This window comes from Etheostoma spectabile, chromosome 3 (assembly GCF_008692095.1).
Source record: "Etheostoma spectabile isolate EspeVRDwgs_2016 chromosome 3, UIUC_Espe_1.0, whole genome shotgun sequence".
Lineage (NCBI taxonomy): Eukaryota > Metazoa > Chordata > Actinopteri > Perciformes > Percidae > Etheostoma > Etheostoma spectabile.
Window position 1 is genome coordinate 1,023,114 of NC_045735.1, and position 15,205 is coordinate 1,038,318.

At 36.6% G+C, this 15,205-nt stretch overlaps 1 protein-coding gene across 2 annotated transcripts in view; it reads left to right on the top strand.

The window, feature by feature from the left end:
* The window catches only part of map4k1 (mitogen-activated protein kinase kinase kinase kinase 1), a 48,925-nt gene that overhangs the window by 21,832 nt on the left and 11,888 nt on the right, over positions 1-15,205 (top strand). For both annotated transcript variants that reach the window (XM_032506579.1, XM_032506587.1), the window contains exons 7-16: positions 982-1,024; positions 3,053-3,125; positions 4,648-4,779; positions 5,106-5,168; positions 5,513-5,594; positions 7,540-7,656; positions 8,194-8,269; positions 9,858-9,910; positions 12,995-13,041; positions 13,222-13,266. In XM_032506579.1, the coding sequence (XP_032362470.1) occupies positions 982-1,024; positions 3,053-3,125; positions 4,648-4,779; positions 5,106-5,168; positions 5,513-5,594; positions 7,540-7,656; positions 8,194-8,269; positions 9,858-9,910; positions 12,995-13,041; positions 13,222-13,266 (731 nt within the window). The remainder of the gene's footprint in view (positions 1-981; positions 1,025-3,052; positions 3,126-4,647; positions 4,780-5,105; positions 5,169-5,512; positions 5,595-7,539; positions 7,657-8,193; positions 8,270-9,857; positions 9,911-12,994; positions 13,042-13,221; positions 13,267-15,205) is intronic.

The window sequence follows — 15,205 nt, forward strand, 5'->3', positions numbered from 1 at the left end:
AAAAAAATAGAGATACGTGGTTCTCACAGGACAGTGATGCCACAAACATATGATGATTATAGAATATGATGCATTGCTGTGAATTAAACTACCCAACAGTATATAAAAGAGCCCAACCTTAAACATCTACAGCGGGAAGATGCAACATACACATTACTGCAGCAGGAATATTAATCCAGAAACATCACATATAATAATAGTAATAAGTTTATTTGATTTAGCACCTTTTACAGACAAAGTCACAAAGTGTTTCACAAGGTAAATATATGTATATGTAAATATAGTCAATCCAACAGAAAATAAACAAGGGAAAAAAGAAAATGATTTCCGAATTAACATTGAAAATTATTAAATGATTTCAAGCTAAAAGCCCATAGTTTCCAATCAATACAGTACAATCCAACAGAAAATAAACAAGGGAAAAAAAGAAAAATAATTATTATATATATATATATATATATATATATATATATATATATATATATATACATATAATTATTGAATGACCAATGACAATATAACAGGAAAACACGGACAGGGAACATTTCACTGCACATTAAGTACTTTAAGTACTTTTCTGTGAGTTTTGCTTCTAATATTTTTACTAGTAGCGAGGTTTTGAATGCAGGACTTTTACTTGTAGTGGAGAATTTTCCCAGTAGGGTGTTTTTACTTAATACTGAATACTAAACTGAGTAAATCTTACTTACTGACAGTAGTGCACCCAAAAAAAATGAGCAGATAGAGAGAGAAGATACTCAGCACACTACAACACTCAGTCCACCCAAGGATCTTTTACTTCTACTTTTAGAATTCACAGGTTTTTGATCTCTACCCTGTGTGGGCTCAGTTAAAGATCACCGAGAGGAGAGTGTGTTGTATGATGAGACGTGTCTCTGGTTGTGTTTGTGTTGATGTCTCTCTCTCTCTCTCTCTCTCTCTCTCTCTCTCTCTCTCTCTCTCTCTCTCTCCTGCCTCCAGGGGGCCAACATCCTCCTCAATGATCAGGGCGAGGTCAGGCTGGGTAGGTGCATGTTTCACTGTGTGTGCTCTGTGCTGAACCGCTGTGGTGAAGATGAGTCACTCTCTGCATCAGTGACATCACAGACGCATGGGCGCAACGATCCAAACTGGCCTGTGAAACCCACCCCAAAAACCTAACGAAAACCCGTGTGAAGTGTTTGACGTTAAACATTCTCAACCCCTCCAATGTTGAACCCAAAGTTACGTCAGACCCCTCAATTAAATCATCTCAGCTGTCTCGTTTGGATCCTATTCAAGGACTCGACTGGTCCTCTCTGTGTTGTGGTGGTCTGAATTAGGGCTGCCACAAAGATTATTTCTATTTTCAGTTAGCCTGTCCATTCATTTCTCAATTAATTGATTAGTTGGTTGGTCCATAAAGCCCAGTTGAGACCAAAGACTTGCAACGAGACGAAACCGTTTTAGAGAAACGTCGCAGAGGTCTGAACCGGCCCGTCTCAGCTGGACTCAAACCAGATGATGGTGTCGCTGAGTCTCCAGAGGTCTTCATGAACAATGAGGAACCTCTCCGGTTTCTACAGCCGATGGAGAAGTCAACTGTGAACTGTAGAAATGAAATGATCCATAATCATCATTTTTAGTTTTAGACGGAGCCTCAATGACCACCCGAAAGCCGTAAAGGCCGCGAGACACCAACCCCATACTAGGCCGTCGGACAGTCTGCCGAGGTCGGTGACTTGGGTCGTGATTTTGGCCGACCTGACACGCTCGTTCGGAAGGCGGGCACTGCCGGCAGTCGGACTCAAACGACCAATCTGATTGGTGGAGAGCTAACCTGGAAATGAAGAGCGGGATGAGCGGGACTAAAGTCCTTCAAAATGGGACGTAAATCTTTTAACCCTCGTATTGTCCTCCCGTCAAAATTGAAAATCAACACTTTTGGTGACACTTTTTATCAATGTGTTTAACTTTTTCTTATGTTTTTCTCCCTTTTTCAACACTTTAGACATTTTTTTCAACTGTTTTACAGTTATTTTTGGAGTTTATGGTCAATAAACCTCATTTGTAGGAAATTATACCTAATGTTTGAGTTGGGAAAGCAGAAATTAGTTTTAGATTTGTATTTGGACTAAAATTAAAGGAATGTATGATGATGGATAATCACAGACTGGAATATGTCAACTTTTACTCAATTATTTCAAAACCACTTCAATTCTTTTCTCCAAATGCTATAAAATTGAATGAGACGCCCCAAAATTAATGAAAGTAGAGATGTGTACTTGCCAAAGAGCGTTGTGTGGAATCAATCATGTTATTTTGGGTAACTAAAAACAACATTGATATAGGAAAACGAGTCAATTTGACCCATGGACAACATGAGGGTTAAACTGTCCTTTATCGGTATTCAGATTTAGCCACTGCACCGCCTACTTATCGCTTGAAATGTTTTCAGAAAAAACGTTTCGGTGAACTATTTTAGTCAAATATGAACAAGAGCCATGACAGTCTGGCTTTGAATTTCTGGAGAAACCAGATCCACGTGAAGCTGCAATCAATTTTTTAAAACTTTTTTCATCGCAAAAAATGACTCAACCTGACTAATCTTTTATCAAAATAGTTGGAGATAAGTTGACAACTAATCGATTGATTGATTCCTCTTTGCTGCTCTAGTCTGGTTCCAACATTTGATAATTGCCTGCAGAACGTGGTTTCATTTACAAGCAGAGGTCTTCTCACTGTCATGTTCCTAATAGGATTTAAAGACTCAATCTATTTGGATATTCCCTTATGCATTAAAAACACAACCATTAATATTTTTTTTAATTGGGTTTATGCTCATTTCTTCCATGCTTGATGGTGCTGTCACACTGTGCAGTAATTCTGAAATCAAAGTAGATAGTAGAAATACAAAGCACATGGATTTGTGTTCAGAGCCTTGGTTTTATTTCTTTTACAAAGAGTCACTCAAGACTTGCAGAAATCTGTCTTGTTAAGTATATTTTTTACCAAAACTGAATGAGTGAATGAGTGGTTGTTCTTTATATTCTTTGTTTCCTCTGTTGTGTAGCTGACTTTGGGATCTCGGCTCAGATCACTGCCACTCTGGCCCGGCGGATGTCCTTCATCGGGACGCCATATTGGTGAGATCCAAACCCAGAGATTAGTCTCTCTGCTGCTTTTAATGTTACAGGTCCTGACTCCACTGGCACCAAAAAGATATCAGGGTCTATGTACACTACCGGACAAAACTTTGGGCTCACTTAGAAATTCCCATACCACTCCATCATATACAGAATACCAGCTGATCTGAGTGGGTCGGCCATCATCAGCAACCATTCATCCAATGTCCCAAAGGCTCACTCTGTTCACTAATCTGATATCATTTTAAAAAACTAACTGAGAAAACATTGGAGAACCCTTTTGCAATTATGAAGCACATAATGTAATCTGAAAACTGCTGCCTTGGTTAAAATACATTGCAACTGATCTCAGCTGGTATTCTGTCTACAATGGAGTGCAATGGGAATTTCTAAGTGACCCCAAACGTTTGACCAGTAATGGAAGTCAAAGAGAAAATGAGCCTACTTGTCACTTGATTTATTAACTCAGTAAACATGGTCATAATGAGTTTATGGTCTCAATCACTAGTTTGAAGTTTTCTTCAATACAGCATGATGTAAATTATGGTCCCATTTAAAGTAAGGGGATGTTCAGTACAGAGGCTTACCAATGCTAACCATGGCACTGTGGACATTAAAATAGCTGTGAACCTGTTTTTTGGATGTTTTCATCTTGAACTTTGACCCTGTCACTATGTGTTTTCACTCAAGCAAAGGTAACTGGAACATGTTGGTCGCGTAGAAATATCTTCAGCTCTTTGTTCAGCGTTCTGCTAATCAGGCTAACTACCCACCACTAGCATTAGCTGGTAACTTAAGGGAACGTTTGCCGATTTTGCGACATGCAAATGAGTGGCGACAGTACCCAGAGGGCAACCTTCCCTCCGCAACGCATCCGGCTGCAACAAAACAAGATGGCGACGTCCGTATTGACAAACTCAAGGCTTCAAAACGGCAGTCCACAAACCAATAGGTGGCATTTTAGGTCTATTGTTTCAACTCGACCCAATTTATCTTTAGAGCAGCTCTGCCTCTAGTCTCGCATAGCCAGACCCTCCTCCACAGCTCTGCATTGGAGGGTCTAGCTATCCACACAACAGTCGTGGATGGGAGTAAAACATGCTCTGGTTTATTGGCATTTCTTTAAACCAATCTCGGTCATCATCGGCGGCTTGAAGCGCCGTACAGAGCCATGGTGCCGCTGCAAAATAACCTCAGGAAGGAACTTGTTTTGGTGTAACATCAAAAGTAGTACGGTCAAAAGTAGTTTTAGTTGTGCAACAGAAAACTACGATTGGACAGATAGTCTAGCTAGCTGTCTTGATTTACCCTGCAGAGATCTGAGGACCAGGTAACCATAGTTCTCAGAAATCCACCGGGGTTTAAAATTACAACACAAAGAAAGTTGAAGGTAACGGACAACCTGCCGAAAACAGTGTCATCCGGCTGAATGTCCGTCGGCACTAGGCCAATACAGGAAGTGGAACGTCATGGGTTCTGACTAAAAGTCCTTCATTCGTTGCTGTTCCCCTCCTGTCCTCAGGATGGCGCCAGAGGTGGCAGCGGTGGAGATTAAAGGCGGCTACAACGAACTGTGTGACATCTGGTCTGTGGGCATCACAGCCATCGAGCTGGCAGAGCTGCAGCCGCCCATGTTCGATGTCCACCCGCTGCGGTAAACACACACTGAGTAAACGCAATATGGACATTTACTCAAGTACTGTACTTAAGAACACATGAGAACAACTTTAACTGAGTATTTACATGTTCTGCTACTTCAAACTTCTACTCCACTACTGCACTTTACTTTGTAGAGACTTTGTATTTCCTTTCGTCTAAAAGCTTTCCTCTCTTCACATTGCTGAAGTAAAACAAAACACACTGCACATTATTGCACATTATATTTTACATATTGAATCTGTTGCAGGACAGACCGGGCTTGTGCATAAATACGTGACATTCATTCTCACAGAGTCTCACTGACTGTGTTTCAACCTGCAGAGTCCTGTTCCTCATGTCCAAGAGCGGCTACCAGCCTCCTAAACTGAAGGACAAGTCTAAATGGTAAATAAAATCCCATCATGTTTAACCATTAAATCATGGGAGCGAATGGTACCCATTGTATCCATCAAGCTGTTGCCGTTGGTCCGGCATTTAAATTTCCAGCCGTGAACAGATGTTTTCTCAGTGAATGCTTATGAAAAATGTAAATCTGAAAAAGAGAGAAGACGGTCAGATAAAGAACGTTATAGTGTGGCTAGGCCAACAACAAATGGAAATGTTAAACAAGTTGTGTCGATGTTTTAGTAATACTGCGATTAATAGGATCTAAATACAAGCATTCAGTCTATATATATATGTGTGTTACTGCACGTTCCAAGATGCTCCAACATGTCTCCTGTCTGCAGGTCCTCCATGTTTTATAACTTTGTAAAGGCCATGTTGGTGAGGAACCCCAAGAAGAGACCCAGCGCCTCCAAGTTGCTCACAGTCAGTACTGCTCACATATGCTCCAGTTCAGGTTATTTGGTGTCATTTCTGAATCAAATCAACCTAATTCTAACTATGTTTTGGCATGACTTAAAAATATGTAGCAACACTGATTTGTACACCAACTGTCTTGAGGGAGATATCACACATCCAAGAGCAGCTATAGTTACAGCAGTGTTTTTAAAATGAACCCCCAGAGACTGAATCACCTGAATCTGCAGCTTCTCTCGGCTCTACACAGCTTTATAGTTTGGGAGGGAACACAAAAATTAAAAAATAAGAAAGGCCCAAGGTACTCTTTTTGCACGTAGTAAAAAAAAAAGAAAAAAAAAGAAGCCTTTATTAGATGACTACTTCACATTAAACCCTCATGTTGTCCTCGGGTCAAGTTGACCCATTTTCCTATATCAATGTTGTTTTTAATTCCCCAAAAAAACATGATTGATTCCACACAACACTCTTTGGCAAATACAAATCTCTGCTGTCATTAATTTTGGGGCGTCTTATTCAATTTTATAGCATTTGGTCATTTATACATATCATGTAGATATATAATGTATATCATACCAGAGCAATCTATTGTAGATGGATGTTGATTTCAGTATAATGAATACACACACACACACACACACACACACACACACACACACACACACACACACACAAACACACACCTGCTTGTCCCCTTCTGATGCACCTGTCTCACGTTGTAGATGTGTGAAGTATTTTTCTGCATTGACAATTATAAAAAAATGTTAAATTAAAATGATTATATTGGGATCTTTGTGAGGATCTGTACCACACAACTAGTTTTTCTTTAGTCTGTAGGATACGATTTGGAGGCCGAAACCATTTTTTGTGATTATTCCAACAACACATGAATCCCATTTGACGTGGGTGCCTGTGTAGCTCACCTGGTAGACCACGCATCCCTATACAAAGGCTTATCACTCGACGAAGTGGTTGCGGGTTCAAGTCCAGTCTGCGGCCCTTTGCTGCACGTCATTCCCTCTCTCTCCCCTTTCATATCTAATACATATCTCATCTAATAAAGGCCTTAACTGCCAAAAAACTAACCAAAGAAAACAAACGCTGAGAAGACATTCAAGTCACAAGTCTGTCTGAATAGATTTGCATAGACTCAGTACCGTCTACTTCAACCAATCAGGTGATGGAGCTGGGCTCTGACAAAAGGTCTCACTCACAGTGGTCGATGCAAAATGCTTTGTTCAAACTCTAAACCAGAGCAAAGGCAGACCGACTTCATTAAATCAGGAGACGCTAGAAGAAAGTAAAATAATAGCAAGTTACTCGGTGAACAGGAAAGAGGACATCAGGATAAAATCAGACTAAAACTGTTAGGTCGTTCCTTTTCTTCTACACCAGTCTTGGACTTTGAGCCTACTCACTGTTTCTGTTTCTCTTTCGGGAATGGAGAGATATTTCCTTCTTTATAGAGCTGTGTAGATTGAATTATTACTTTATGTTATCACTGTTATTATTACTTCAACTTCTTATTGTAATGCCCACAGTGCCCTGCTATGCCATGAACTACTACAAAGAACTGCTACAAACTACTAATTTTTCTATTTTTGTTATTGCCACTCTTCATTTTAACCCCAACCGGTCGTCAGACATCGCCTACCAAGAGCCTGGGTCTGGGTCTGGGTCTGGGTCTGGGTCTGGGTCTGGGTCTGTCCCAGGTTTCTGCCTAAAAGGAAGTTTTTCCTCGCCACTGTCGCACTGTTGCTTGCTCTGGAGGAAACTACTAGACCTGTTGGGTCCTTGTAAATTCTGGAGTGTGGTCTAGACCTGCTCTATCTGTAAAGTGTCTCCAGATAACTCTTGTTATGAATTGATACCATAAATAAAATTGAATTGAAAATGAATTTCTCCTTCTCCGTCCCTTGTGTCTCGTCCCCACCTCGCTCCCTCTCTTCCACAGAACATGTTTTTGACCCAGCAAGGCCTGAACCAGGAGCTGACCCTGGACCTGCTGGAGAAGTATCGCCACCCTGAGAAACTCAAGCCCTGCCTGGTGACGGAGGACGACGAGATGGAGGTCTTACCACATTCTTTACTGACTTTTATTAAACAACTGACATGAAGCTCTCGATAGATATCAACATTCGGACCAATCACGATCATCTGTTTCACTTTTAATTTTAAATTAAGCATTAACGTGAGACACTAAAGGCAAAAACATCATTTTCAATTGAAATTGAAATTTGAAAAAATATTTTTTTATGGCTGTTTACAGTGTTTTCTGATTTATTAAGTGAAAATAAAAAAGAAATCTCCCAGTAAAAAACTTTGATTCTTAAATGTCAGCAAAATAAAACAAGAACCTGACTTTATCCGATGTTCATGTTTTTGTTCTGGAAATGTATTTTCATATTTGAACATAACACTCAAAACTTGTAACATAAAAAAAAATCATTGTCCTAATGTAACTAATCAACTGGTTGAAATTGTATTTTGATAGTTCAAATATTTTTTCTTCCTATTCAGCTGTAGTGTCTCTTCTTAAAATGTCCATGTAGCCAGCTGATCACAGACGCCGATCACGTTGAATAAGGTGTCTTCTTGTTGATTTAAGGTGACGGGGTCCTTGAGGAGGATCCAGTCCGTCAACAAGCACAACCAGGCCGAGAGGACCAACTCCGACATCAGCTGTAAGAATTCACTCTTTCATCTCAACTATCAACAACCTTGTGATGTAGAAGTTGTCAGATTTATGGCACACATATTCATTTAATATCAACATTTTCAGTCAACAGTCAAAACAAGACATTTAACTCTTTATCTGCTGTAGAAAACACATAAACTGTATATATATATATATATATATATATATATATATATATATAGTGAGGAAAATAAGTACTTTTTTAGATTATGTCTCTCACAGTGGACATGCACCTACGGTGACAATTTCAGACCCTCCACGATTTCTAAGTGGGAGAACTTGCAAATTAGCAGGGTGTTCAAATACTTATTTTCCTCATGTGAGGAAAATAAGTATTTGAACACCCTGCTAATTTGCAAGTACACACATATTCATTTAATATCAACATTTTCAGTCAACAGTCAAAAGAAGACATTTAACTCTTTATCTGCTGTAGAAAACACATAAACTGGTTATATATATCTATATATATATATATATATTATATTATATATTGAGGAAAATAAGTATTTGAACACCCTGCTATTTGCAAGTTCTCCCTTAGAAATCAGGGAGGTTCTGAAGTTGTCACCGTAGTGCATGTCCACTATGAAACTAATCTAAAAAGTACTTATTTTCCTCTGTATGTATATATATAATATCTATATAATATATATATATATATAATATATATCTCTTTCATAAGTAGGTGTCCTGCATTCAAAGTCTTCCCTAGTGCAAAAGTATTTGCTTTAAAGTATACTTACTAAGTAATAAGAGTAAAGTACTCATGCAGAGTGGCCCATTTCAAAGTCATATACCTATATTATATTATTGGATTATAGTAATTGATGCATTCTTTTGTTTATCACTTTAATGTTGCAACTGGTAAAGATGGGGATTATTTTAATTATTTTGTCTGCAAAGTAACCTAACTTATAAAACGCATGTTGTGGAGTAAAAGTGCAATACATCAAAACAATATACTATAAAAGTACATGCACACAGCATGTAGTACATAAGAAAATCATCATCATGTTTATGACAACATGAACTCCTCATTCTAAATTATATTATATAGTATATATCATCGCTGTTGGGCAGAAACCTTGTAAATCCATATTTCATTATTATTATTATTATTATTATTATTTAATTTCAATTTTTTTCATAAATCAATGCTATTGGTCACTTTTTACGTCCGTCTGTGTGTTTTACACATATTTAAACAGTGATAAGATTAAAAAGAAATTAGAAATAAATAGTTTTCAAATTATCCTTTTTTTATTTCCTGAAAAATAACAGTTATGGACATGCAAGGTTTTTGCCCGACAGTGACAATATAATATATTAATATCCATTTAGGAGGAGAAAGGATGATATTCTGCTACTTTTCTTCTCATTCCTCCTTCCAGTTCTTCTTCTCATCTTCACTGATGCACTCAGTATTTATTTCTACTCGACTACTCCAGGCACAATTTATCTCTCTTTTGCTCTCAATTTACTGGATGATATCAATGCTGGTGAAATAATACACATTTATTCTGTAATGAATGAAATGAAATGTTAATTTGTTTTTGTTTCTGGTCGCTCAGTGGACCAGATTTACACTCGGAGGCCTGTGAAGAAAGAATCCCCAAACACAACAGTGAGTTTGTTACACTTTCAACGTTGCGGACACCCATGCATACACAAACATATACAAAAATATACAAACACATGTACAGACATATATAAACATATACAAACATATACAAACACATACAAACACATACAAACATATACAAACACATACAAACATAAATGCAACTATAAACCAACATAACAAACACATGTAAACAATAAACATATACAAAACATATACAACACATACAATCTATACAAACACATACAAACACATGTAAAACATTACCAACATATACAAACATATGCAACATATACAAACATAACAAACCTATGCACTATACAACATATACAAACAATCAACATATACAAACAATGCAACCATACAACATATACAAACACATACAAACATATAAAACATTACAACCATATGACAACTATACAACATAACAAACACTTACAACACTATACAAACATATACAACATATACAATATACAAACCATATACAAACCTATACACATATACAACACCTATACAACATATACAAACATATACAAACACATACAAACATTTACAACACATACAAACAATACAACACATACAAACACATACAAACATATACAAACCCATACACACATATACAACCCATACAAACATAATACAAACACATACAACATATACAAACACATCCAAACACATACAAACATTATCACCACATACACACACATACAAACACATACAAACACATACACCATTTCAAACACAACAAACATATGCAAACATATACAACATATACAAACATTACAAACACAGACAACAAACAACAAACATATACAACCCAAACACATTAAAAACATATACAAACATACAAACATTACAACAATACAAACATAGCACATATACAACATATACAAACACAGTACAAACATGTATAACATATACAAACATATAGCAACATATACAACATATACAACCTTACACATACAACATACAAACTATCCACATACAAACACATGTAACACAACATATACAAACATATACCACCATATACAAACATATACAAACCACATACAAACATATACAACATATCAAACCATATACAACAAATACCACACATACAAACACTACAAACCAATACAAACATATACAAACACATACAAACACATAAAAACAATACAAACATATACAACTATACACATATCAACACATGTACAAACAATAAAACTATACAATATACAACATATACAAACATATGCAAACATATACAAACACATACAACATATCCAAATAATACAACACATCAAAGATATACAACACATACAAACATATACAAAACCCTACAACACAACAACATATACAAACACTACAACAACATATACAAACATAACAAACACTTCCAAACATATACAAACAATACAAACAATATAACAAACACTTACAATACATACAAACCATATACAAACATATACAAACACATATACAACACTATACAACACATACAAACATATACAAACACATACACCCACATGTAAAACAATCAAACTATACAAACCATATACAAACATATGCAAACATATACAACAAATACCAAACACATGTACAACATGTAAAACATACACACATGCAACATATACAAACTATACAACATATCACATATACAACAATATACAAACATACACACATACAAACTATACAACATATACAACATAACAACCATACAAACATATACAAACAATATAACAAACACAACAAACACATCACACATATACAAACATAACAACATATACAAACACATACAAACATATACAAACACATGTAAAACAACATCATACAACATATACAACATATAACAAACATATACAAACTAACAAACAATAAAAACACAACATATACACCACATACAAACTAATACAATAACAAACATATCAACATACAAACATATACAACCTCCACACATACAACATACAAACATAAACAAACACAACAATACATATACAACACATACAACATATACACAACACATACAAACATATACAAACACATACAAAACACTACAAACTATACAAACTAATACAACATATACAAACACTACAACCATATACAACACATACAAACATATCACACACATACAAACTATACAACACATACCAACATATCAAACACATACAACACATACAAACATAACACTATACAACATATACAAACATATACAAAACACTACAACAATACAACATCTACCACACACATACAAACACATCCAAACACTACAATTACAACCAAACCATACAAACATATACAAACACATACAAACATATACAAACACATACAAACATATACAAACACATACAAACACATACAAACATATACAAACACATACAAACATATTCAAACATATATAAACATATACAAACATATACAAACATATACAAACACATACAAACACATACAAACATATACAAACATATACAAACACATACAAACACATACAAACATATACAAACACATACAAACATATACAAACACATACAAACATATACGCATTATTTCCACTGGGGACGAGGGGGGGGACGGGGGACATACTTTTCTTTCTGGTAGAATTCCTCATTGATGATCAGCTTAATAATTTCCTGGATTTTGTTTCATCTTGGTCCCTTAATCTATGTCGATGTTATGTCTATGTTAATCTATCACAGTGATGATCCACCATAAGTGAATGGCTAGACTGTAACTCCATTAAACTGTGCTTGATTAATAAGTATTTATAAAACCTGGAATGAGTTAAAAAAAAAAAGGTCCCCATGCTTTCCAAAACCTTGCATTTGAATGCTGAAACGAGAACTTGATTTAATAAAGATTGATTTAAAAAGAATACATCACATACAAATATATGTCAAGTACACACATACAAAAACACACCTTATAGAAACATACATGTACTGACATACTGTATGCTGTATGTGTGTGTGTGTGTGTGTGTATATATACCCAAAGTGAACAAAAATAGACATTTAACACAACAAATAGAGGAGTTTTCTTCATCTATAAGTTTGTACTCATTGGCTGTGACTTCTTCTAGAAATCTTGCTGAGTTCCTGTGTTTTTTCACAGTTACGACCTTCGCTGGGATCCAGCAGCAGGACCAAGAGTCCAGTGAGGTAACTGGATCACATGTCCCTCTGCACTGTGTGTTTTTATACCTTTTTTTTGTAAGCTGCTGAAAACTGCTGCTGGAAATTTCCATTTCCTCGCGGGAGTCATCCCAAAAGGATCAATAACAGACGTGGAGTCACGTGTAAAACCCGATTCTAAGATTTAACTTGTGTTTCCTCTCTCAGGGACCAGGACACCGACTCGGACGACGACTATGACGATGTGGATATGTAAGAAAACACAGCGTCTAACAACCACGTCTAACAAAACACAACACAACAGCGTGGGATGATTCATTTTAAAACACTGCTGACTTCAGTTAGAGTTCGAGTTAAATACCTTACTAACACAGATGACTGTATGTAAAATGGCTTCTTATTTTGTAGATTTTAAAACTCAGGAAACCAGCACTTACAGAAATAATTACCACTGCATTTGGAGACGGCCATTTTGAATTATATGCGTTTTTACTTACTTAATGCAAATCCTTTTGAACTTCTCCTAGGGGGTTTATCGGATTTGTCTCATATTCAGTTGGTATGATCCTCTGACTAATGGGACCCAAAACTGCGAAGGAATGGTCGATTGATCAAATGATGATGTAATAGGTCATGTGACGCTATTTTAGGCCCTGTATAGGTGTTGAACTTTATAAAACTCCTCCCAGAGGACTCAACAGATCCTTCTCAAATTGGGTCAATAGCGTGTGAAGACTTTCCCGATGCCAAGTTGCAAAGCTTTTGTATTTTCGTAGAACGGTGTTGCCATGGCGAGGCGGGCAATTTGCAAATATATTTTCATAACACAGGAAGCTGTTATGAATTTACTCTACACTGTCCAGTCTGCCTGAAACTTCACACGCAGGATAAGTGTCCAGGCCTGGAGACACGTGGCTAGAAGGGATACAGCTAAGGCCGGAAGTTACGCAAAACCTCGCAAAATCTATCATAATACAATAACATAATACAATACGCAGTTGTATCCCTTCTACGCACAACCAACAAATATCCTATGATTTACATGAAATTTTCATGGTGTGGTCTACACAAGATATACAGCAACAGATAGATAGATAGATAGATAGATAATTAGATAGATTGACAGATAATAGACAGATTAGATAGACACTCATAGAAATAGATCGATGATCGATGAATAGATAGATATCTAGATGATAGATAGAGCAGTAGATAGATAGAATAATAGATGATATATAGATAGATAGATAGATAGATATGTAAGATGGATAGATGATCGACAGATAGATAGATAGATAGATAGATAGATAGATAGATAGATAGATAGATATTTATTGAAGCAAAAAAATGGGAAATTACGTTGTTACAGCAGCACACGTACATTAGTCACACAACACAGAACATAAATCTAAATGAGATACTAGGAAAAATATACGTACATACAGTATACATGAAATAATAATAATAACAGGAATAAAATATAAGAACAAATATTTAAATATATACAGGATGAGAAAACAAAATGTGCAACTGCTTAAACAATATGCTAAAATGTAAATGAAATTGTGCAGGTTGCCTTTATTGCACTAGTGTGGTGTCTAAAAGTCTCATCTAGCCCCCGGTGATGACGTGTTAATGAGTTTCATTGCCTGTGGTAGGAATGATCTCCTGTAGCGGTCCGTGCGGCATCGAAGATGTCGGGGCCTCGTTGAGAAGGAGCTCCTCTGTTGGACCAGTGTGTGGGGGGGTGGAGAGGGAGGTCGGGGTTATCCATGATAGATAACAGTTTGTTCAGAAGACCTCCTCCTCCCCACAGCGTCAAATGGTCCAGTTGCAGACTGATCACATCGTAATCACCGAGGATGGTACCTGCATATATCCTGACGTTGCTTGGAGGGGGGGGGGGGGGGGGGGGGGGGCGTTCATCGCCGTCTGCAGCTTTAATCAAAACTGACTTTGACTTTTTTTGCCATCTTCAAGTTTTTTCTCTTAACCCTTGTGTTGTTCTCCGGTCAAATTGACCCATTTCAAAGCGTTTCATATCAGAAATATGGATTTCTTTCAACCAAATTGCCCAAAAATAACATGGAAGATTCCACACAACATTCTTCAGGTAAAATTAACGATTGCTTTTATTGAATTTTTGGGGTGTTTTATTTAATCTTATAGCATTTAAATTCTTTTTTTTTTT